The following is a 22,818-nucleotide window of genomic DNA, read 5'->3' as shown; positions in this document are numbered from 1 at the left end:
GGCATTTATTGAAGTGAGTATAGATAGGTTAGGCTAAGTTTGTTGTATTGATTGTCTGTTTGAATCTCTCACAGCATTATGCAAATGTATCTCTTGTTTAGCCAGGTTGAGGGCAATCAGCTTTAGAGGAAATATATGCTGCTCTCTTTTTGTATGTACCTTTCTTTTCTTTTAAATAAACTACCCTTTTATTAGTGGTGTGTATTGCTTGGGGCTTCTGACTCTAAATTCAGTCCTTGTTCACTACTACTGTCAATTAGTGTGAGTTAATGCCCTAGAGCAGAGGGTGTAACAACAGGTCTGCTCTAGGATCTCTGTTAGTGCTGTGAATTCCCCTTATTCAGAGTGGAAGCTAATAAAGACGTGGTGGCAGTGTACCCCTTCCAGGATTGGTATTTGGGTGTAACTAATCCTGGGAAGGTAACAGTTTGCCTGGGAAGCAGTGACCACAGGGAATTGGGGCTGTTCTCAGAAGCAAAGAACCCCCTTGGGGTGCTGAGGTCAAGGGACCCCAGGGGGGCAATCTTTGACAGTGGGGGAAATCAAACACCTTTTTTTGCAATTTGATTATCTACCTGAGAAATACTCATCACTTCTATTTGCTTAGTGCTTGGGGACGGCAATTGTTCTTTGAGGAGATAAAAAACAGAAGTGAAGATAAATTCTCTGTGTTATACTATAGCAATAAACAACCTCCTAGTCAACAGCTTACACAACAGAAAAAATGAGATAGCGATCAAAGGTAACATTTACCTAAGATGAAGATTCCACTAGGTATCATCTGCCAACTGGCAACACCTCTATCTTTGAGGACTTATTTTTCAGCCATATATTTGTATCCATGACGATTTTCAGAGTGACAAGAGAACAGCCTGAAGGCTTCTTCCTCTGAATCTCTGCCAACAACTGCTAAAGCTGGGTATCACATATAACAGGAGTGATAATTCAAGATATGATAACAAAGTGTGACCACTACCTTCAGCAGTTGTACAATAAGCAACCATCCAGCATTACACCTATGGGGTCATGAGAACTGAATTGGAAAATAAACAGCCTCCTTCTTTCTTGGATGTCTTAAAGCTTGGATATGGGAAAATATATGGCAAAATCCCTTAGAGTCTACTCTATAGAATATGAGAGAACAATGTGGTCTACTAATAAGGTAGAGCCCCGCTGATATGAACAAGATTGCGGCTTAGTAAGTGATAATCATGTCACTAAGCTATAAAATATTTTGTATTTTATCGTGCTTTATTGTACGCCGCCTAGAGTGGCCATTGGCCAGATAGGCGGCCTATAAATTAAAGTTTATTATAAGTTTATTAAAGTGCTAGATTCTGTGTCAGGACTCTGCTGAATGAAAACTCCTAACCGCGATTGAATCACTATTTCCCATGTGCCATAACTTTAGTGAAAAATAGTACTTACAAAAATGTTGTATTTTATTACACATTTCTCCTATCCTCTTCATTGTCTTTGTCCTTCTTTAGATTTCCAAGCTTCCCCTTCAAGCCAGGCATAGACTTCCTGAACTTCTCCACTCAACTCCAACCCAATGTTCTTTCTTTCCCATCAGACGAGTCAATTTTATATTGCTTCCTTCTCTTATAGTGACACCCATATGCTCTAGATTCGAATCCAGCAGAATGCTTTGAAAGTACAGTTCTAGTGGGATCCACACTTTCAAAAGGCACCCTTTTATGGTGTGTGTGTGTGTATGGATAGATGGATGGATATATATACAGAGTGTGTGTGTGTTTGAAAGAGAGAGAGATGCCCCTCTCTCTTTCTAAAGTTCATAACATGCCACACCATCTCTCTCTCTCTCCCCTTTACTAAAGAGAGAAGGAAACAACAGTGTGGGGTGGTAATGAAATTAACAGAGAGAGGGTGTGGTATGGCTCTGGCACTTCCCACCACTGCCAACTGCCACCATTATTTTAAGGTGGAGCAGGCTTGTATCAGGGGATTGGAAATGGGAGCACTATCCCCCCAGAGCTGTGCTTACCCCCCCCCCAGGATTTTTTGGGAAAATGTCTTCTTTTTAATTTGTGACATGACAGACAACCTCCATTAAAGAATAGCTTATTACAGAAGCAATTTAAGAACAGGATACTCTGAAAAATTCAATTAATAACGCAGGGCAAGCGCACAACAAATGTCTCATCTGGAAGACTTGCTGCAATTGCAGGTACTCTTGGATGAAAGAGATTATCTTGACCCACTCCAGTCTGGGTTCAGGCCTGGTTATGGGACTGAATCGGCCTCGGTTGCCCTGATGGATGACCTTTATCAGGAGAAGGACAGGGGGAGTGCAACCCTGTTATTCTTACTTGATCTCTCAGCGGCTTTTGATGCCATTGACCATGGTATCCTTCTGGGCCAACTTGGTGTGACGGGTATTGGAGGTGTGATGTTCCTATATTAATGTATATATGGTAAGTGTTGGTTGTTTAGAAGATACATGGTAAGTGGAGTGAAAGAGGAGGGGGAGTGAATGGGCAGTAGAATGCTAGATGATTGGCTGAGTGTTTAAAATGGCTGAACATATAAAAGGAAGAGTGAGAGTGGAATCTGGGGGGAGAAGAGAAAGAGTGGGTTGCTTGGTGGGGTTTAGAGAGTTGGTTGCCAGGAGAGAGTGGAGAAGGAGGGGGGTGGAGTTCGGATTAGTATTGAGTAAAACCATATGCTTATGTGCCTTAAGAAGAAATCTTGTTAATCTTGTTAGCTTTGTTATCTTTCAGAAATACTTAATTTGGTTTACCAAAGGCCTGATCCTTGGCTGGGGTTTCACAGACCAGAAGGGAGGGTAAGGTAATGACCAAGGCTGAAGGGAAACTGTAACAAATGGTGGCAGCAGTGAAGAGAATAACAATACCAGTATTCAGAGTCTCTGGGAATACTAGTATTAGGACGTGACTGGTGGTTGCCTAGCAGGGGGATCTGTTGAGATCTGTGCTAGAGCGGGGAGAGAAACAATAAAAAAGGACAGTCCGGACTGGTGGAGTCCCTGGTGGTGCCTAGTGACAGGCAGTAGCCACGCGCAGGTAGGAACCTGACAGGGAGAGCCAGGGAAGGGCGTCACAGAGGCACTGTTTTACAGTGGTTCCGATCCTATCTCCAAGGTCATTTTCAGAGAGTAGTACTGGGTGATTGTCTTTCAGCCCCCTTGTAGTTGTGCTGTGCAGTACCGCAGGGTACCATTTTGTCCCCCATGTTGTTTAACATCTATATGAAGCCATTGGGAATGGTTATCCGGAGATTTGGGGCGAGGTGTCAGCAGTACACTGACAATACCCAGCTCTATTTCTCTGTAACATCCAAATCAGGAGAGGCCCTGCAAGCCCTGGACCAGTGCCTGGACTTGGTGGTGGGCTGGATGAGGGCCAATAAACTGAGTCTGAATCCTAGCAAGACGGAGGCGCCGTGGGTTGGTGGTTCCCAAGTTCAGATAAGTGGTCAGTTGCCTCCTTTTGGATGGGGTCGTACTCCCTCTGAAAGAGCAGGTTCATAGTCTGGAGGTGCTTCTGGATCCTTCTTTGTCGCTAGAGGCCCAGGTGACCTCAGTGGCTAGGAGTGCCTTTCACCAGCTTCAGCTGGTAAGACAGTTGCGGCTGTTTCTGGACCAGAATAGCCTGACCACTGTTGTCCATGCACTGGTAACCTCTAGGTTTAATTCCTGTAATGTGCTCTGTGTTGGGCTGCCCTTGAGGATGGTCTGGAAGCTGCAGCTGGTGCAAAATGAGGCGGCAAGACTGCTCACTGGGGCAGGGTATCGCCAACATGTCACTCTGCTGCTGAAAGATTGCATTAGCTACCCATTTGCTACAAGGCCAAATTCAAGGTTCTAGTCTTGGTGTACAAAGCCCTATACAGCTTGGGACCAGGATACCTGAAAGACCGTCTTATCCCTTATATACCCAGCCGATCACTACACTCTGGAGTTCCATTCTGCACAACATAGGAAACGGACCTTTAGTGTGGTGGCACCTACCCTGTGGAATTCCTTCCCCTTAAATATTAGACTGGCACCATTTCTGTTATCTTTTCGGCACCTATTGAAGACCTTCCTCTTTCAATAAGCCTTTGAAGTTGAGACCTTATCCCAGTCTGCATCTGTGTTGGAATTGCTTTTTAATATGTTTTTAAACTTTTTTTAACAATATGTTTTAACCTTTTTTTTAACCTTTAAAAATGTTTTTAAACATGTTTTGTTTTAATGTATTTTAAAGTCTTTTAAATGATGTTTTAAAGTGTTTTTAGTGCTTTTATTTGCTGCCCTGGGCTCCTGCTGGGAGGAAGGGCGGGATATAAATAAAATAATAAATAAAATAAATAATAAATAAGAAGAAGTGAACAAACACACCCTATATTATTTATTTTCTCTCTGCCCTTCTCTAAACTTACAGTATGGACAAGTTTGTTTTCAGGTGGAATCTAAAACTGAGATACCTAATGCAGCATCAAAGCCAAGCTCAGGAGCTCACTGTCTTTACCAAAGTAGTTCAGTTCATGAAGAATCAGAACACAGGGACAGACTACAGGTGAAAGGGGAATGTAGCTAGAGGCAAAGTCAAGCTTTTGACTCTGGAATTCCTGGGGCTCTCTCAAAAAAGGGTAAGACAATTCAACAGATTAAATTTCATTCATGTAAGCTAACACACTCTCTGGATGGAGGTGGAATGATGGGTAAGATCGCTACTTTTTTCTTCCCCTGGCCTGGCCCTCACATACTCTCTACCAGTATGGCTGCCTCATGCTATGCACCTCTCCCCCCTCAATGCCCTACCTAGAAATGTGGATGTCCCACCTAATAAGGAAGGCTGGCTACAGGGCTGCTTCTAATATTTCTTCTTAAAAAATAATTACAATTTCTGCTTTTGCTTCATATTCGTTTCATTCACTGATTCACATTTTAAGTGAGGTAAGTTATTATGGGCAACTTCTGTGGGATTTCAAGATTATTATTCTTCCCATTCTTCCTCTAGCAACAATTCGCAAATGCAATGGATACAATAGTGACTATAGTAACTTGCATTTGAAAACTGTTTTTAGAAACATGCTCCTGAGAATGGGTTTTTCCTTTAAATATGTCCAATCTGGAATCAACCATATTTCTAGCACCTGGAGTTTGCTCCTCTTCTTTCTTTATTTTTTTTCTTGGCAGTGGTGCCATGTCTGGGTTTTTGTGTGTGTGTGCTTTGTTGCTTTTCTTTTCCCAATTATCAGCTCCAGATGAATTATAACTGTGTCAACGTTTGTCTTCTGATCTTCTCTGGAAGATCATTAGCATTTAGATATATCTATCATATATATAAGTAGGAAACAACTATTTATACATGATAAGGAGAACTCTTGGGTCATACACTTTTGACAGTTTATATGAGACACATCAAGAATGGAATGTAACTCATATCAAGATAAACTATACAGATCATTCAACATGCAATATATGAGCTTCAAAAAAGGTGGGGGAGGGGAAGAAGGTAAGTGTGAGCTGGAAATTTGGTGGATTGTTCACAAGCATTATTGTGCAACCTTCACACCATCCTTAAAAATATTTACATGCTTCACAGTTGTCAGTAACATTGCATTCATTCTGACCATGGTGAATAAAATAATGAAGGCAGGAAACACTCTATGTACTCAAAAAGTGCCTGTTTAATGGAATCCATGTTTATAATAAATTTGAACTAAGTTTTAACATTGGCCCTCTGGGATTAGTAGGGTCTAAAAGCCATGCCAAAAGTATTTTAATTGCTTCTTCAGATATATGTGTCAGGTTGTATTCTTTCTCTAGCATTGTGGGCATTAAATTATTTCAGATACGCAACTGCTCGTGAAGTAGCATCAGCTGTTCCTTAAAATACTATACTACTTTTATGTTACTTTGTAAGGAAAGGGATGAAAATAAACAATTTCATACTTGTATCGGAAGTCATTGGTGCAAAGGAGCAGGAATGCTGCCACACCAGCTATTAGAAAACTCCAGTGAATTAGCAGCATGCAAAGTTGAAGATTCAGGACCAGGGATCAGTTGCTACCCAACCACAAGAACCGGTGTTATAAGCAATATGCATTGGTCCTTAGATGGGAGAAAGGCAATAAGAATGCAGTTACCTGAGCATTTTTGGAATTTGGTCAGAAAATTCTTGCTGGCTCTGGGGAGCATAGTTCCCACTGTTGCTCATAACTCAGCTATTTTTTTTTTTAAAAAAACACCCTACATTTCCAAGAGTTCCTACTGATAATGGAAGGTTCAAGCTTGCTCACACATCTTCATTACAAAGAACTGGACACTTTGAGAGAGTGTTCTGCTATTGCTTCTGTTCCGTATCACTTGGAAGTTTGGAAATGTATGGGGAAAGAGGAAGAGCAGGGAAACGTTGGCAAGCGGGATGGAGTGAGCGAGTAAGTGAGTAAGCAAGTAGTAGTAGCAGTAGTAGTATATGAACTCCTGCAGTTGGTTCTTCAGAGAATTCTTGGGAAAAGCCAAGATTTTCCTGACAGTTCTCCAAAAACAGCATGGATAACCCCAGCTCATAGTAGAACTGGGAAGATTTTGTTTATCATTATGAATTAATTTTCTATTGCAATTAGAATTCAAACCCACACTAGGCCAAAGGTTCATTATTGAAGGTTCCATTCCTGGGCAAGGTCTTGGAACGGGTGGTTGCTGGCCAGCTTCAGGTGCTATTGGATGAAACTGATTATCTAGATCCATTTCAATCAGGTTTTAGGCCCGGTTTTGGCACCGAGACAGCCTTGGTCGCCCTGTACGATGACCTATGTCGGGAAAGAGACAGAGGGAGTTGATTCTCCTTGATCTCTCAGCGGCTTTTGATACCATCGACCATGGTATCCTTCTGGAGAGGCTCGCAGAGTTGGGAGTTGGAAGTACTGCTTGGCAGTGGTTCCGCTCCTACTTGGCGGGTCGTCTCCAGAAGGTAGTGCTTGGGGAACATTGCTCGACACCGTGGGCTCTCCAATATGGGGTCCCGCAGGGGTCAGTTTTGTCCCCCCTGCTTTTTAATATCTACATGAAGCCATTGGGAGAGGTCATCAGGAGTTTTGGAGTGCGTTGTCATCAGTATGCTGATGACACGCAGCTCTACTCCTTTTCATCTTCTTCAGGTGAGGCTGTCGATTTGCTGAACCGTTGCCTGGCCGCGACAATGGACTGGATGAGAGTTAACAAACTGAAGCTCAATCCAGACAAAACTGAGATGCTGTTGGTGGACGGGTTCTCTGATCAGATGGTGGAAATATACCCTGTCCTGGACGGGGTTACACTTCCCCTAAAGGAGTGGGTTCGTAGTCTGGGAGTCTTTTTAGACTCTTCCCTCTCACTTGAGGCTCAAGTAGCCTCGGTGGTTAGGAATGCGTTTTACCAACTTCGGTTGGTAGCCCAGCTACATCCCTATTTGAGTAAAGAGGACCTTACATCAGTGGTACATGCTCTGGTAACCTCACGTTTGGATTACTGTAAAGCGCTTTACGTAGGGCTACCTTTGAAGACAGTTCGGAAGCTACAACTAGTGCAAAATGCGGCGGCCAGATTGCTGACAAGGACCAAGCGGTCCGAGCATATAACACCTGTTCTGGCCAGCTTGCACTGGTTGCCAATATGTTTCCGGGCTAGATTCAAAGTGTTGGTATTAACCTATAAAGCCTTATACGGTGCGGGACCACGATACCTTGCGGAACGCCTCTTCCGATATGAACCGGCCCGTGCACTACGTTCTGCTACGAAGGCCCTCCTCCGGGTTCCAACTCACAGGGAGGCCCGGAGGGTGATGACAAGATCTAGGGCCTTCTCAGTGGTGGCCCCCGAACTATGGAACAGGCTCCCTGAGGAAGTACGCCTGGCGCCGACTCTGCTCTCCTTCCGGCGCCAGGTCAAAACCTTCCTATTCTCTGAAGCATTTTAAGTTACACTGATTTACTTTTAAAAATGTTTATTGTATTGGATTGTTGATTGTATTTTAGTATTATTTTGTTATTCATTGTATTTTTATGCTATTTTATGTTCACCGCCCAGAGAGCTATTGCTAGTCGGGCGGTATATAAATTTAATAAATAATAATAATAATAATAATAATAATAATAATAATAAGATGCCTAACAAGAGACAAATGGAGCTCTCCTGAAATAGAGGCTGAACTGTGTATGTGTGGGGAAAATCCCTGTACACACATCAGAACTTCCTGCAACAGTAAATAGCATCCTAGGGTATATTCTCAGTTTGTGGAGATCCTAACATGCTGGAAGCAATGCGTGGATGGGCCCAGACTGCTTCCAGTATGGTGGTCACCCCCTGATTTATGCCACTCCAGACACCTGTCTAGTTTCTCTATGTGGCTGACTGGCTTCTGCTCACAATCTAAAAAGGCACTGAGAAACAAAAGGAAGGGGAACAATGAAAATGATAAAACAAAACATATTTAAACTATACATTGCACAGAAATATTGCTGTTGTCATCTTACAGATAAAGAGGTATTGAAATTATAATGGAGAAGGAAAAAAAAGGACTAATGCTGAGAGATTTCTCCTGTCAAAATTGCAGAGCTGTTGTGGCAGACAGCCACTGACCGGAATGAAAACTGTTATCTTCTTAATTTCTAAAACTGGCTGAATAAGGAAAAATACTTCAAAATATTGCTTTACTTTATTAAAATATATTTCTGACAATAGAGAATCAAAAACATGGCCTTCTGTTTTCTAGAGCATATAGTCATCTCTGTGGAATACAAGCATCATCAACTATTTATCCACTGGGGAATTTCAGGGACACCCAAGGAAATAACATGGAAGAACTAGCAACTGTATGTGATGAGTGATATTTTCTGCAAATGCTAATTTTAATAAGAAATGCACTCACTCACTCACACACATCAGTCTTTGGGATCATTTCTGGCATATCCACCTATGAAAATGAGAAACATTACAAGGATATGCCCTGAAGCAAAAACATAAAATGAAATCCATAACATTCAAGTTGTCTTCATCACAAAATTTATTTTAATTACCATGCAATTTATTATTATCTAGAAGGCTGATTAGCCAAGTGTTTTGATGTTCTCAGAAGACAAGTTGCCATGACTCCTAATGCTTTGGTTTATGGTTATTATGGGTCAGAGACAAAATGGGAAAACTGGATTAATTTAAACAATTGCTTACGAGACATACTGTGCCTTTTCATTTCTTTGAGCCTCCCTCTACATCCTTATCCAGCTAGAGGCATATCTTATGACAGAAACATCCTGAAACGAAGCAATATTTTTTGTTGTGTTTGTAAGGATCTAGGAAGCGTCCATACAAGGAACAGGCCATTTGTCCATTTATCTCAGTATGATCTACTGACTGCAGCTCTACAGAGCTTCAGACAGGAGTCTATCACAGCCATACCTGGAGATGCTAGGTCCTTTTTTCATGTAAAACATATTCTCTATTAGTTGCCTATGGCCCCTTAATGTATTCACATTAATTGCATGATGTCATTATAATGGAAGAATAGTCAACAATATCAATAGCTGCCCCATTCTACAGTAATGAATATATAATTCCAAGGTTTGATTACTGTTCAGTTCTGCATTAAATTGGAAGAGAAATACAACTTTGCAAAATATTTCAAATCACAGCCTTGACTTGTATATAAAATACCCCAAAGGAGAAAGAAAAAGAAAACTGACTGTAGGAAAAAAATCTTTAGAAAAACGAAACTGTACGTTCTCTTTCTGTCTGTAGAACAGCAATGGCTAACCTATGGCCTTTGATGCTGCTGGATGCCATCTCTGACCATTGGCTATGCATCTGTGGCTGATGGGAGTTGGAGTCCCACAACATCTTGAGGGCTACAAGTTTCCTACCCCAACTGTATAAGAACAGAGAAAGTCCATCTAACCAAATTAAACTCAAAGACCAGCTCATTGTTTTGTTACTTAAGCCCATTAAGTTTAATTAATTGGAATGAAGCAAGCAAATCATCATAAATTAAATGGCCATAAATTTTAATCAATTTAAGTCACCAGTTAATGTTTTGTTCTTTTATTTAACTTCATGAACATTTAATTATGGTTATTGAAAACTTCAAAAGACTTTAATTCTTTACTGATCATATACCAGGAGACGTTCTTTCATAAAGTATTCATGCAGAACATATTGCTGTATCACTGGACTAAAACTTCCAGTTTTAATTACAATTCACACTTTTCATTTAAATGATACTTGTTACTTGTGTTAAGAAACCTTTTAGAAAAGTTGCCAATTCAAAACATTTTCAAGTTTGATAAGTTGAGCACAAGTCAATATTGGAAAATGCATGGAACACTGATAAACATATGAAACATATCAAACATATGAAAGCTAGACAGTAGAATATTTTACTTTGGTCATATATTGTACTGTATAGGCTTTTCCTCAAAGGAAAACACAATATTACTTTTTAAAAAATATATAGGCACAATCCATCCTTTATGGGCAGTAGAGATTAGTCCAGTAGTGTGAATGGGGTACTGCCCCATCAGCCTGTCTGCTCTCAGCCAGCCCCTACCGGCATTCTTACATACAATCAGACAAGGTGCTCAGTATTCCCCTTACAGAACTCAGTGGGCAGGAGGATGAGGGCAAAATTATAATTAGTTGGCGCTCCCTGTCATTGGCTCTGGATCCAGCTAATGTTGGTCTCCCTGCCTTCTGCCCTACCAACCCCAGTGGGCACCAACCACCACAACTTATATGCACATGTGCATACCCCCTTTTTTGGGGGGGGGGCTTATGCTACTAACAATCCTTGGAGGAGAGGCATCCTGTGGCAAAACGGTGGTGGTAGCAATTAGGGCCTTACCAAACATTGCTGAATCATCAGAATCACCAACATGTATCCTAGTGGAGGTTGGGCAGCTGTTTGGCAGCACACCCCCCCGGATCCTATAAACTGCAGGCCATCCTGAGAACTGTTAGAGCTGCACAACATCAGAGTCCTATATTTTAAAACAATATGTGGTATATTTTATTAGGGGACAGTAAGTAGTGCTATATACCGTAAGTAAGAGCCATGGGCATTCTTATAATACAGTTTAGATGCAGTGGCCTGCATCTTTCGCTGTACTATTCTATCTGGAGCTGCTGCCAATTTAGCATACAAAGGTCTTGACTATCAATTTAACAAAATGGCAAATTAATTCTTAAGGTAGTGGGTGAGGGGTGTGGCGGGTGAGGGGGGGAAAGAAAGATGACTTTTTAACGTAAATATCCAAATACATAAATAAGTAAGAAAACTATGGAAGTAACTTACTTTTGGATGGCACAGGTAAATTGGAGCGGACCACTTGTAATGAGTCAGCTTGCACACGAAGTAAATAGCTTTTCACAGTTTCATAATCCAGAGGTTTTTTGATAGATATAACACCTGTTCTGTTATTAATGGCAAACACATCTGGAGCGTAGCACACAAAAAAGGAAAAACAAGTTTTAGTGACTTTTTCTCCCCACCACTTAAAAAGTGTATTTTATTCATATATCATACAAAACCACCTGGGACAGTATTACTTACCATCTTCATTTCCTGAAACAATGGAATAGATAATTGTCTGATTCAAGGCAGCAGCAGTTACAACAACAATCTGAGTTCCCTTGGGTGCACCTTCGCTCACAGGAGGGGGCCTGCAGGATTGGACAAAACAGATTGCTCTTTCTTATTGTCATGTCCTGAGTACTGAACTAAATTACTCAATAAATGCAAGATTTTCTTCTGCTTTAAGAGGTTGAAGAAGAAACTGGAAGCTATGTGCGACTTGGGATCATGTAATTCCAGTGGTTGGCTGGCAAGAAATAAGGAAAAATTAAGCATACAAAATAATTCTGTGACAATGGCTTAAATCAAACATTAGAACAGTGACATGATTGTGCCTAAATTTGCTGCTGCACGGACAGGGCTCCAAGTGAATATGAAAACATTTTAATCCCTTTCACACATAGGAAATTGCATGGGGAAGGGATTCAGTATTCCCAGAGTCATACAATGTCCCCAGTCTTGTTGCAGAAAATTTTGGTGGGCAATCCATGCCACTGACTCAATGCTTTAATCTTGTCTAAGATTAATCTCGTCCTCTGGAATAAAAAGATTCTGCACAAAGGAAGCTGCATAAGCTTGTCCAAAGATGTAACTTCAGGACTAAGTTTGTACTAGAAATAATAATTTAGTTGCTAGTTCTCTTTGTTGAACAAAAATGACCATCCAGTAGAGATATATGTTGACAAATGTCACTAGAAGTTTCTCTTTTGAAAGTCCCTGTTGTCAAAAACAGGTCACAAATAAATATGCTTGGCAATAAAATGCTGTTTTCTGCACCTTGGCCATGAAACCCTTATTCAGTTAGATCGTCCTGAAAGAAAAAAAGATATGCTGAACTCAACTTACCTACCTCCACCATTTTGCATGACATCATAGGTCCTGAGGTTTATAAGAAACATTTCAAATCAGGTCAAGCCTCAGTCCTGATCATTCTGTAAATGCCTATGGCAAACATGGATGGATTATTCCATTGCTCCTGTTTGATGTGTCTTAGGGACATTACTCATTTCCCTTTTTATATTCAGTTCACATATCTGATAACAAAATACATGCATGCCCAGAACTTAAGAGGTATATATATAGATCTATAATTAGGTTTAGGTCTATTTAAAAACATCAGAAACAACTTCTGGGAAAGACTGAATTTGTACAAAAAGAGAGACATGCCTAATTCTGCATGTATGGGTCCTTTACATTTCACAGGAAACCACATAGTTTGCATTTAGTTAAGTTTATATAACAGAATGCAAAATACAAAGTGAGAATCAGCTCTAACTCAGCTCCAGTACTCTACCTCAGCTTCAGTATTCCTGTGAATCTGGTGAACCCGCTGATGTGTTTGCACTGTGCTGACCTCAACCCTCCCACCCAGTGAACAGTAGTAACGTGACTGACCAGAGGTCAGCTGAGTGCTCCCACCCCACCCCGCTGTCTGCTACTGTCTGTGAACTGCCACTTTGATCTCACTTGCCACCTTTGTGGTCCATAGTACACTCTGATTATTTGTTAGTACCTCACTGGGCTCCTTTGTGAGGAAGGGCAGGATATTTTTTTCTTTCTTATTTCTTTTTTTGAAATAAAAGAAATTGTCTTTATTTTTATTTTTCTTTATTTTTAATATGCCACTTTTCCACAGTAAGCTGTGCCCAAAGTAGCTTGCAACAAACATTCAAAATACAAAGCAACAAAACATAATAAATTCAAATAGAACAAAACCCAACACTTTAGCAAACAAAATAAACTCATTAGAAAAAGAAATAATCTAGATTTAAATACAAAGCAAAAAGAAAGAAGGCTAACAGACAATAGAGCTCCAGGTGCTTATTTTGCTGCACCTCAGTAGCCTGGCTTAGGTGAGGGATATAAATTTAATTAAAAAATTAAAAATAAACAATAAATAATAAACCCATTCCTCTGCTACTACTAGGTATGGCCAGTGAGCTCCTAAAACTCTTTCAGCCTAATTCCCATCATTAGTGAATAATAGGAATGGGGTTTACTGCCTAGTTCCAATCTGTTTGTATTCTGATAGTCCATTGTTCGATCCCTATCTGCCCTTTTTTTGCTCACACTTGCCGATTCGATTCACTGGTGTGTGTTTTTTTTGGTTGTGAAAAAAATGTGTAATTTTTACTGTAAATGTTTATGTAAATGATCAAGGTGTTCCACATGGTTTATTTTTTCTTATTTATCACATCTACACACTATTGCAAATGCATCAACTTAGAGAAATTACAACGATAATTACTTAAAATTGAGAAAAAATAAAAAAAAAATCCATGCCAATTACAGCTGCAACCTGCTGCAAAAAAATCTGTGCTGGTTACAGCCTCAGCCCACTGCAAGAAATCAGTGCCAGTCTCAAAAGATAGCGGACTGTTGAATTCGGTTGGAATGTGGTACTAAGTCCAATTCAGCGGATATTCTCCCCCATCCCTAGTGAAGAATGAGATTACTTTAAAATATCAAGCCCTATGTAATATATTTAGGTCTCTCTGTAGCCCATTTCATACATTGCTCACAAATAGGTAAATCACAGACGCAAGGTACAGTAGGAATGCACCTCTGGTATCACATCTATCCTCACACACACACGTACTAGTGTTTGTTTGAACCAAGCTGAAAGAAGAAGGCAGCTGCAGACAGGAAAACAAGCGGGAGCAGCAGCGGCTGAAGTCTTGTTTTGCCTGTGGGGCTCGTGGGCATCTCCAGAAAGACTGTGCAATCAAGCGAAACTCCAGGGACGGAGGCTTGAAGCAGGGAAGTGTGAACTTTGTTTGTAAACAGTCTCAAGATTTAGCACCTGTTAATTGGCTTCTTGACAGTGGGGCAAGCCATATATTAATCAAAGACAGAAGTTTGTTTTACACTTCAGAAAAAGTGCAGGATTTTGTGCAACTTGCTGATGGATCACATAAAAGGGTGGAAACCCGTGGACTGGTGAAATTTGATAAACTTGGGATAATGTCAGATTGTTTGTTTGTTCCGGAATTGGCTCATAATATTTTATCAGTCAGAAAACTGGTAAGTTGTGATTTTTCTATATTTTTCCACAAAGACCAATGTTATATAATGAGGGGAGATCAAGTGTGTTTGCAGGGAAGCCTTAATGATTCACAGTTTGTAATAAAGAGCAGTCAAGCAGGGTGTGCTGTGTTAAACGCTGAGGCACAGGTACATCAGGGCTGCGTTCATGAATGGCATCAAAGGCTGGGGCATGCAAACCTTGACACGATTAAGAAAACCCCAATGCATAGTGAAGACATGCGTTTAAGAGATTGTGGACAGTTAATGGATTGTGATTCTTGTCATAAAGCTAAAATGACTATTGCACCAATTAACCAGGAGGCTGAAAGAACCACAACAGCTCCCTACCAGCTAGTTCATGTTGATTTATCAGGGCCAATAAATGCTTCACGAGGAGGTGCGAAATTCTTTATGGTACTGGTTGATGATTTTTCGAAATACACTCATGTTTATTTGCTTAAGCAGAAAAGTGAAGCTGAGCAGAAGCTGAAACTTTTCATTAAGAGAATCGAAACTCAACATGACGTCACTGTGAAAGCGATTCACTCAGATCAAGGGGGGGAATTTACGAGCAAAGCGTTAAGTGACTTCCTTGAGAGTAAGGGAATACGCCAGACTTTCACAGCTCCTTTTAGCCCGTTTTCCAATGGATCTGCTGAGAGAAAAAATAGGGTGCTTCAGGAAGCAATGAGAGCCATGCTGATGGATTGAAGTTTAGGGAATTCCTTCTGGGCAGAAGCAATTCTTTATGCGAATTACATTCACAATAGGGTGTTACACAGTGCACTTGGAATGTCTCCTTATGAGAAAATCACTGGCAGAAAACCGAAAGTACAACACATTCAAAAATTCGGGGCAAGGTGCTGGATCCACATTCCACAGGGAAAAAGGAGGGGCAAGCTTGCGCCCAGAGCACAGCAAGGTTTTGTTTTGGGATTTCAGAATGCATATTTCAGAGTTTGGTGTCCAGAAACACAGCAGTTACTTCTGAGCAGAAGCATTAAAGTCTCAGAAAAACCTTGGGATCAAAGGGAAACAGTTGTTCTTACAGGGTCAGATGACACAGAAAAACAATCATTTAAGCCAGATCTTGACATTAAAGTGGAAGGCACACAAATACCTCTCAGAGATGCTTTGAATGAGCTCATTTGTGCAAAACGCAGATCAAAGAAACGCAAGGCTGAGGAAATGGAAGCTCCTGCGCAGGCTTTGCCAAGCACAAGCACAGATGGGGGGGCAGAGAGAGCAGAAGCTCTGGTACCTTTAAGACGTTCTACAAGAGTAAACATAGGGAAACCACCTGAAAAATTCACAGTGGGGTTAGTATCCAGTCCTGGAATGCATAAATTGGTGGACATGGATCCTGACACTTTGTATTTGACATGTGTACAGCCAAAGTTTGATTGAATAAAATTCTAGCTAAATGTACAGAGATGTTCTGAAATGTACTGTAATGTACTGAGATGTAATTTTGAACTGTACTGAAATGTATTGCAAGATGTATTGGAGAAATGTATTGTTGTTATTGTTGTAATGAGTTACAGACATGATGGGAAAATGGGGGGATTTGTTGACCATTGAACCGCACTGTCACTGAGTCTGTTTTCCATCAAGTCTGCAAAACTGTAACTAGGGGGAGTTATGTCTTAGCCCAGTCTGGGAACGGACTGCCAAGGTCGTTGCTATGGTAACCATCTGATAGACTGGGAAAGTTCTAACAGAGTCTGTAAGTTGTGTCTTCTGTATTATGTCTCTGAACTGTGAGGCTGGTCTTCTGTTTTATGCCTCTGAACTGAGAGGTTCTGTGTTTACCCCCAGAGTGACTGGGGGTGACTGAAGAAACTCTACATGTATTTACTCTTAAGCCTCTGGCCATAATGTCTTAATAAAGACTCTTAATATGCTCTAATGCTCTGAAGAAGTTTCTTGCTCAACTTAACTCCAACGTAATGTATGCTGTTTCACGCAACAACACACACACGCCAACAACTAGTCCTTCCCCCTGCTGCTACTCTTATGTAGACAACCTCTGCAAATGTCCACACTCAACATCTGGACAGCAAAGAAGAAGGCTCAATGAGGGATGTAATGAGGGACGCAATGTTGAGCTGCATGGCTCTGCTCCCCTTTAAGATCAGAATAAGAAGTTCCTGCTGGATCAGACCTGTGGCCTATCTAGTCCAGAATCCTGTTTCCCAATGTGGCCAGAAAGATGCCTTTGGGAAGCCCACAAACAGGACATGAGAACTAAAACCTTCTCCCATTCTTGTTCCTCAGCAACAGGTATTCAGATGCATGCTGCCTCTAATCATGGCATTAGCATACAGACGGCATGACTAGAAGCCATCCTTTTAAAGCCATGTAAATTGGGGGCCAACACCAACCTGTCTTGAATCTCCCACCATTCTTTGGATGACTCTGCATTCTAGCATTATGAAAAGGGAAAACAACTACAACCACCAGTAACACACATTTCTATGCATTTTATCCACATTGCATAATTTTATAAAATTCTACTCTTGCCAAACATTGTAACCTTTCTTCATATGGGATTTGCTAAGCCCCCCCCATTTCTGTTTACCTTTTCTACCATACGTATCCTTGACTGCCATACACACAAATAATGTGTCAGGAGATATAGTCTTCGCTAGTATTGTGGCTAAAAAAGAGATCCAAACAAAAGTGAAGTTTTCAAATTTGAATTCCATATTAGTATGATAACCTTTTCATTAAAGGAGAGTAGAAATGTTTGCTACTTAATTATCAATGAATACTTAATATGGTATTTGGAAATGCAGAACCATATATTTATTTTGTGACTGACTTCTCTCATAGAAGCATTTGGGAATCTTTTGATCCTAGCCTACTTGTAGCACTTCCTTTTTTTAGTAACATCTCTGTAAATCCTATTCAGACATTGTTGAATTCTGTGGACTGAGAAATCAATATCAATCAGGAAGTGCTTCCGCGTTCAGTATGGAGAATTTGAAGGAAGTGTATAAAGAAACACCAAAATTCATGTTCTTTGTAACCTTATAGTAATTGTGCCTTATTGATTTAACTTCCTTGAGTTAACAAACGCAATCAGGTTCAAAGAACAACACATCACTTCAATGAAAAAATACTTTTGGTCCCTAAAGAAACTTTTGTCAAACATGCACACTAAATTGGTAAAAAGGATAAAAGGACTCGCTAGCTAATCTGTGGCTGTGTTTGTCCTGCGCATTTTAGCTCACATACCTTCTGTGTTTTTTTCTGAAAAGTTCAGTTACTAAAAGAGAGTATTTTAGGAGAATATTCCCCTTCTTGCATTAATTGCATAAAGGGGCTGTACATGGGAAGAGTGAGGCTGTATTGCTGGCTCTGCTCCCAATGTCTTACAGCTCCTCGGCCCCACCCCTTGGTGCCTATGACGGGTCAAGTTATGAATGCAAGTCCTGGCCGTCTTGACATGCCTGCCTTCTAAAAATCAAAAAGTAGTAATCTATCTCTTTGAATTGCACTAGCTCTTGACACCACCCTCCAAGTACGTAGAATCTGGACATTATGACTGGCCTAACTACAATAATTGTTGTCTACTGAAACCTTCCAATATTTGTAAAATGCTTTCCAATACAATAGGCCCCACTCATATGGCGGGTTACATTCCAGACCCTGCTGAAAAGCGAAACCTGCTGAAAAGTGGAACTCCGTCAATAACATGGTGCCTGACACCCAAAAAATGCCATAAAAGGGGAACAAGCACTGTATGAGTGGGGCCTTACTCTGATTGAATACCGCCGTATTAGCGGAAAGCCAAAGCGGGGCCCTACTGTAATCAGTTTTAATATACCCTGTAAAGTGTAAATGTAATAAATATATAAATTGACTTTCCGCCTCACAGTTCCAAATGCTTTTTTAGGGGTTAGCATGCAACCTGCCATCTTTTTTTTTTTTTTAAACTGGACTTTGCAACTGGGACCAAAATCATTCACTTCAGGGAAAGAGCAAACCTGGAGCCAACATTTCTTTGTCAAGTGCAATTCCACAGTGTCACTGACTCAGTCCTTTGCTATCCTCCCCTTTTCTTTTCAGAATCCACTGAAAAGGTCACAGCTGGGGTAGCATCCATTTTGTGTCAAGTAGAAAAAAGGGATAGCATCCATTTTGTATCAATTAGGAAAATAACACGTAGTAGTTATAGTGTTGGACTACGACCTGGGAGACCAGGGTTCAAATCCCCACATAGTCATCAAGCTCACTGGGTGACCTTGGGCCAGTCACTGCCTCTCAACCTCAGGGGAAGGTAATGGTAAACCACCTCTGTATAGTGCTTACCATGAAAACCCTATTCATAGGGTCGCCATAAGTCGGAATCGACTGGAAGGCAGTTCATTTCTATTTTCAGGAAAATAACACACAGTGTAAAGAAATACTCTATTGAACTAAAACAAACATTAATATTGGTTCTTCCCCCTTCAAATAGATACATTTGAATAATAAAATTAATACATTTATCTGCAAAAGAGGTCTAAGATTTGCCAGAAAAACTTGGTCATTGTTTGCTAGGGATGGGGTTCTCTAGCTGGTTCCATTTTAGTTCTGACAGTTCGGCTTTCTGTGCTGATCTGCCATTTTTTGTTCCCATTTGTTTTCACAATTATCAATCTGCTGTTTTTTTTAAAGTAAGCAAACAAACAAACTAGCAAACACGTTGTTTCTAATGAAAATGTTTATAAAAATGCTTATGCTGTTGGACCTTGTTTCACCTTTTCTTTTTTTCTATTAGGCAGATAATCGCCCATTGAGACTCTCTCTTGCCTCAGGGTAACCGATGTGTTGCTTAAAGATGACTCCCCTCCATTTCACTTTTCTTGTTGTTTCACAGTACTTTTGATTTTTACTGTTGAAAAGTTGACCATCACTGCTTATTTTAACTGCTTTTTGGGGAGAATTTATAACTATGTCACTCACTCACACACAACACAATCATTCTCTCTCTCTCTCTCTCTCTCTCTCTCACACACACACACAGAGAGAGAGAGAGAGAGAGAAGAGAGAGAGAGAGAGAGAGAGAGAGAGAGAGAGAGAGAGCAGATTCAAAAGCCAGGGGGGGGAATCCTACCCAGTTCTGCTCTGTACTACAATATAATAAGTGGGAGGAAAAAAAGGGTGGGTTGTTGGCCATCTTTGAGAATTAACAAAACAAAGAGAAAATTAGAGAGAGGTTAATGGATGTAAATGCCGATTGTTATCACCTAGACAGCCATTAAGAATACATCAGTTTAGAGGAAAGCCAATAATGAAGACAATAACGTAAAATTTGGAGCAGATTTTTTTTTAACACCATGCCAATGACAGCCATGACCTGTCACAAGAAATCAATGCTAGTCTGAAAACAGAGCAGATTGTCAGATTTTGTCAAAATCTGGTAATAAGTCTGATTTAGCGGTATCCTCTCCTATCCCTGTTGTTTGCAAACTATAAGAATCCAAACAACATTTCTCGATAGGAAATCTTCAAATGTCAGAAACCCACTGGGTATATGGGAGTCTGGGAAAAGAGACTGAAACACTGGCAGATGCTGACAGCTTTGCTTTTTTGTACCCACTGCCACATACATATCGTGACATATCCCCACAAAGTTACACTCCCCCTCCGCTTTTGTAAAGCATGTTTAAAGCTGGATCTTGTGCATGCACATGATGTGCTGATCAAGGCATGGGGACAGAACATGCATAACATTCAAGCATTTTCTACTTATCAGTTGTGTTAGCCCTTCTGGAAATTGGAACAGACACATGAACAGAGACCTCGATGTGGCCCTTTTCATATCATGTGGTCTGGGACTTTTGATATTACTTTCCTGGTAAGGTAAGGAGCCATACTGCAGTGGCTCCAATTCAAAATGGAACTTGAAAAGTGGCCATAAGGTTAAATCTGTGTTCCGCTCTGCACCAGAGCATAAGGTGATTTTGTTATAGAGAGCTGAATATTTTAATTTACAGCATTCATGTTTGCATGCCTTTGTGTTTGCACGTGCCGCACCACACCAGTAAAACGTCTGCAATATGCTGAATTGCCACCATTCATTGCTTCCAGAAGCCCAATTTAAATGGTTTCTTTCTCTTCTGTGCAATATTATTTGCAAGGCATGTTCAGTAGGATTGTAAGCCTTTTACTATGCCCCCTCTTCACACTTGTCATCCTGGTTCATGAAGTTTTGACCTTTTCAGTGATATTTAACTCGGAAAAGATGACAAGGAAGTTTAGATATTATTACAATGAACCACTGACATAGCCTATTATCCTTAAAGATAAATGTCAAACTTCATTCTGATGGGCTTAATGTCATCAGGTGCAATGCATCCTTGTGTAGTCCTTCCAATGATTCAAAATGAAAGCTAGAAGTCAGTATTTTTGTCAGGAATTCTTTGGAATCAAAAGAACGGGAATACATACTATACTCTTTAAATAACTCTTTACCAGTTAAGTATTGTGGCATAATTGCCAAGATGAATCAGATATGGAAAGGTTATTCTGTTCTCTGAAATACAGTGAAAAGTTGGGGTCTGCCCCTAAAGAAAGATGATGGATTATGAAATTCATATGCTAAGTTTATTTGATTTTTTAAAAATGATTTTGCTAGAGGATGTTTGCTATTAAGGATTTATTCAGCAATCCTTACCTTTCTTTTGATAATAGTAAGAGCTAGAAAAACTTTACTTCTTTGTGAAAGTCAGATGAAAGTCTCCCTTTACTGTAACAGTTGATGCAGAATCTTGCTATGATTACATGCCTCATGTCTTTTGTATTAAACTCCCTTAGGGAGGTGTCCTGAGATTCATTTATTTGACTTTGAAAGAAGGATGAGAAAAACAAGTATTCTTGTATAGAATTGTCTAAGGAATAATACTTTGATTTGTTGTGCCTTTTTGAGTATCTCTGAAGAGAAAGTCCTGCTAGTTTTCTTAGTAAAAATGGTTTGGTTTGTGAGAAAAAGATGTTCTTGTAGTAGTGAGTGGGCTTGCGTGTTCCAATGAACCCTGTGAGCAATGCTGTCGGGAGTCATGTACTCCCAGCAGGGTCACCCATGGCGGTAAGGACAAGGGAGAGGAACCAAAGAAAGATCCAAGAATGTCCTCAATGGCAGAACAGGTGGAGGATAACAATGTGTAATTTACAATAACAATGTGTGAAGGTGGATGAAGGCTGCAGCAGATAAAAGACTTCCAATCGTTGTGGTATCCCATGCCATTGAATCAAAGCCTTTTTCTGTCAAGATTGTGTGTTGATCGTCGTGCGCCAATCTCCCCACATAAAACAAATTCACACACAGGCGTCTTCCAAGCAAATCTATCTGGAAACTTATGTCCTCACTGTGGGAGGTTGTGTGGATCCAGAATTGGCCTCCACAGTCACTTACAGACCCACCATTAAGGACCTTATCTTGGAAGACAATCTTACTCGGCCACGAGTGATCGCCAATAAATGAATGAAAAAATGAATGCTCAAATGAGGGCCACACAGAGAATGAACAGGGAATAGAAGTGACAGAATTACTAGAAAGATGCTGGCCTAGTTTGCACAAAGCACTAAGCCATGCTTTGTTTAACAAACCAAGAGTTAACTATGAGTGTCCCACACAGATAATAAAACAAGCCATCATGGCTTGTTTCTCTAAAGTGTGACTTCTTTTTGCAGCTGCTCGTCTCACTCCTTTGTTCTTCGGTGACCATCTATGGTGGGGCAGTCAAACAAACCATGGTTAATGAAGGGGGCGGGGTTCATATATAACACTACCCACAGTTAAAATAAACCAAAGTTCATATGTCAACAAAAAAACATGGCTTCAGGTTGTGGTTTGTTGGCACGTGTCTGGAAATGGGAAGAGAAGAGAGTTGATCCTGCTGGTCAGTCAGTGTCATTCTTGTGAATTAGAAATCTGTTCACCGGATCATGCATATAGAAACAAAGCTTGTGTAACAACAACATCAACTGCTGAACACCATTATTTTTGATATTTCACCTTTTTTTGTGAGAAATAATATCCTTAATAAGAGTGTTCCTTGAAACAGACCAGTTTCTCAAAATGGAGCCTAGGGCTTAATATGCTATTCCAACGTATTTGAAAGATGCTTCTATTTTCCTTTACTTGATATAAAATGCTTGAACACCTGTTAAATGTGCCCACAGGCAATACTTAATAGCTATTGATTGCACTCTTTAGCTAGCA

The 22,818-nt window shown here is 40.4% G+C and overlaps 1 protein-coding gene across 7 annotated transcripts in view; it reads right to left on the bottom strand.

Moving 5' to 3' along the window:
* The window catches only part of PCDH15 (protocadherin related 15), a 605,264-nt gene that overhangs the window by 137,788 nt on the left and 444,658 nt on the right, over positions 1 to 22,818 (bottom strand). For all 7 annotated transcript variants that reach the window (XM_061635350.1, XM_061635351.1, XM_061635352.1 and 4 more), the window contains 2 exons: positions 11,556 to 11,665; positions 11,298 to 11,438 (listed from right to left, as the gene is read on the bottom strand). In XM_061635350.1, the coding sequence (XP_061491334.1) occupies positions 11,298 to 11,438; positions 11,556 to 11,665 (251 nt within the window). The remainder of the gene's footprint in view (positions 1 to 11,297; positions 11,439 to 11,555; positions 11,666 to 22,818) is intronic.

This window comes from Rhineura floridana, chromosome 7, assembly GCF_030035675.1.
Source record: "Rhineura floridana isolate rRhiFlo1 chromosome 7, rRhiFlo1.hap2, whole genome shotgun sequence".
NCBI classification, from domain to species: domain Eukaryota; kingdom Metazoa; phylum Chordata; class Lepidosauria; order Squamata; family Rhineuridae; genus Rhineura; species Rhineura floridana.
Note: the sequence above shows the minus strand (reverse complement) of the source record. Positions and strands in the feature narration are given on the sequence as shown.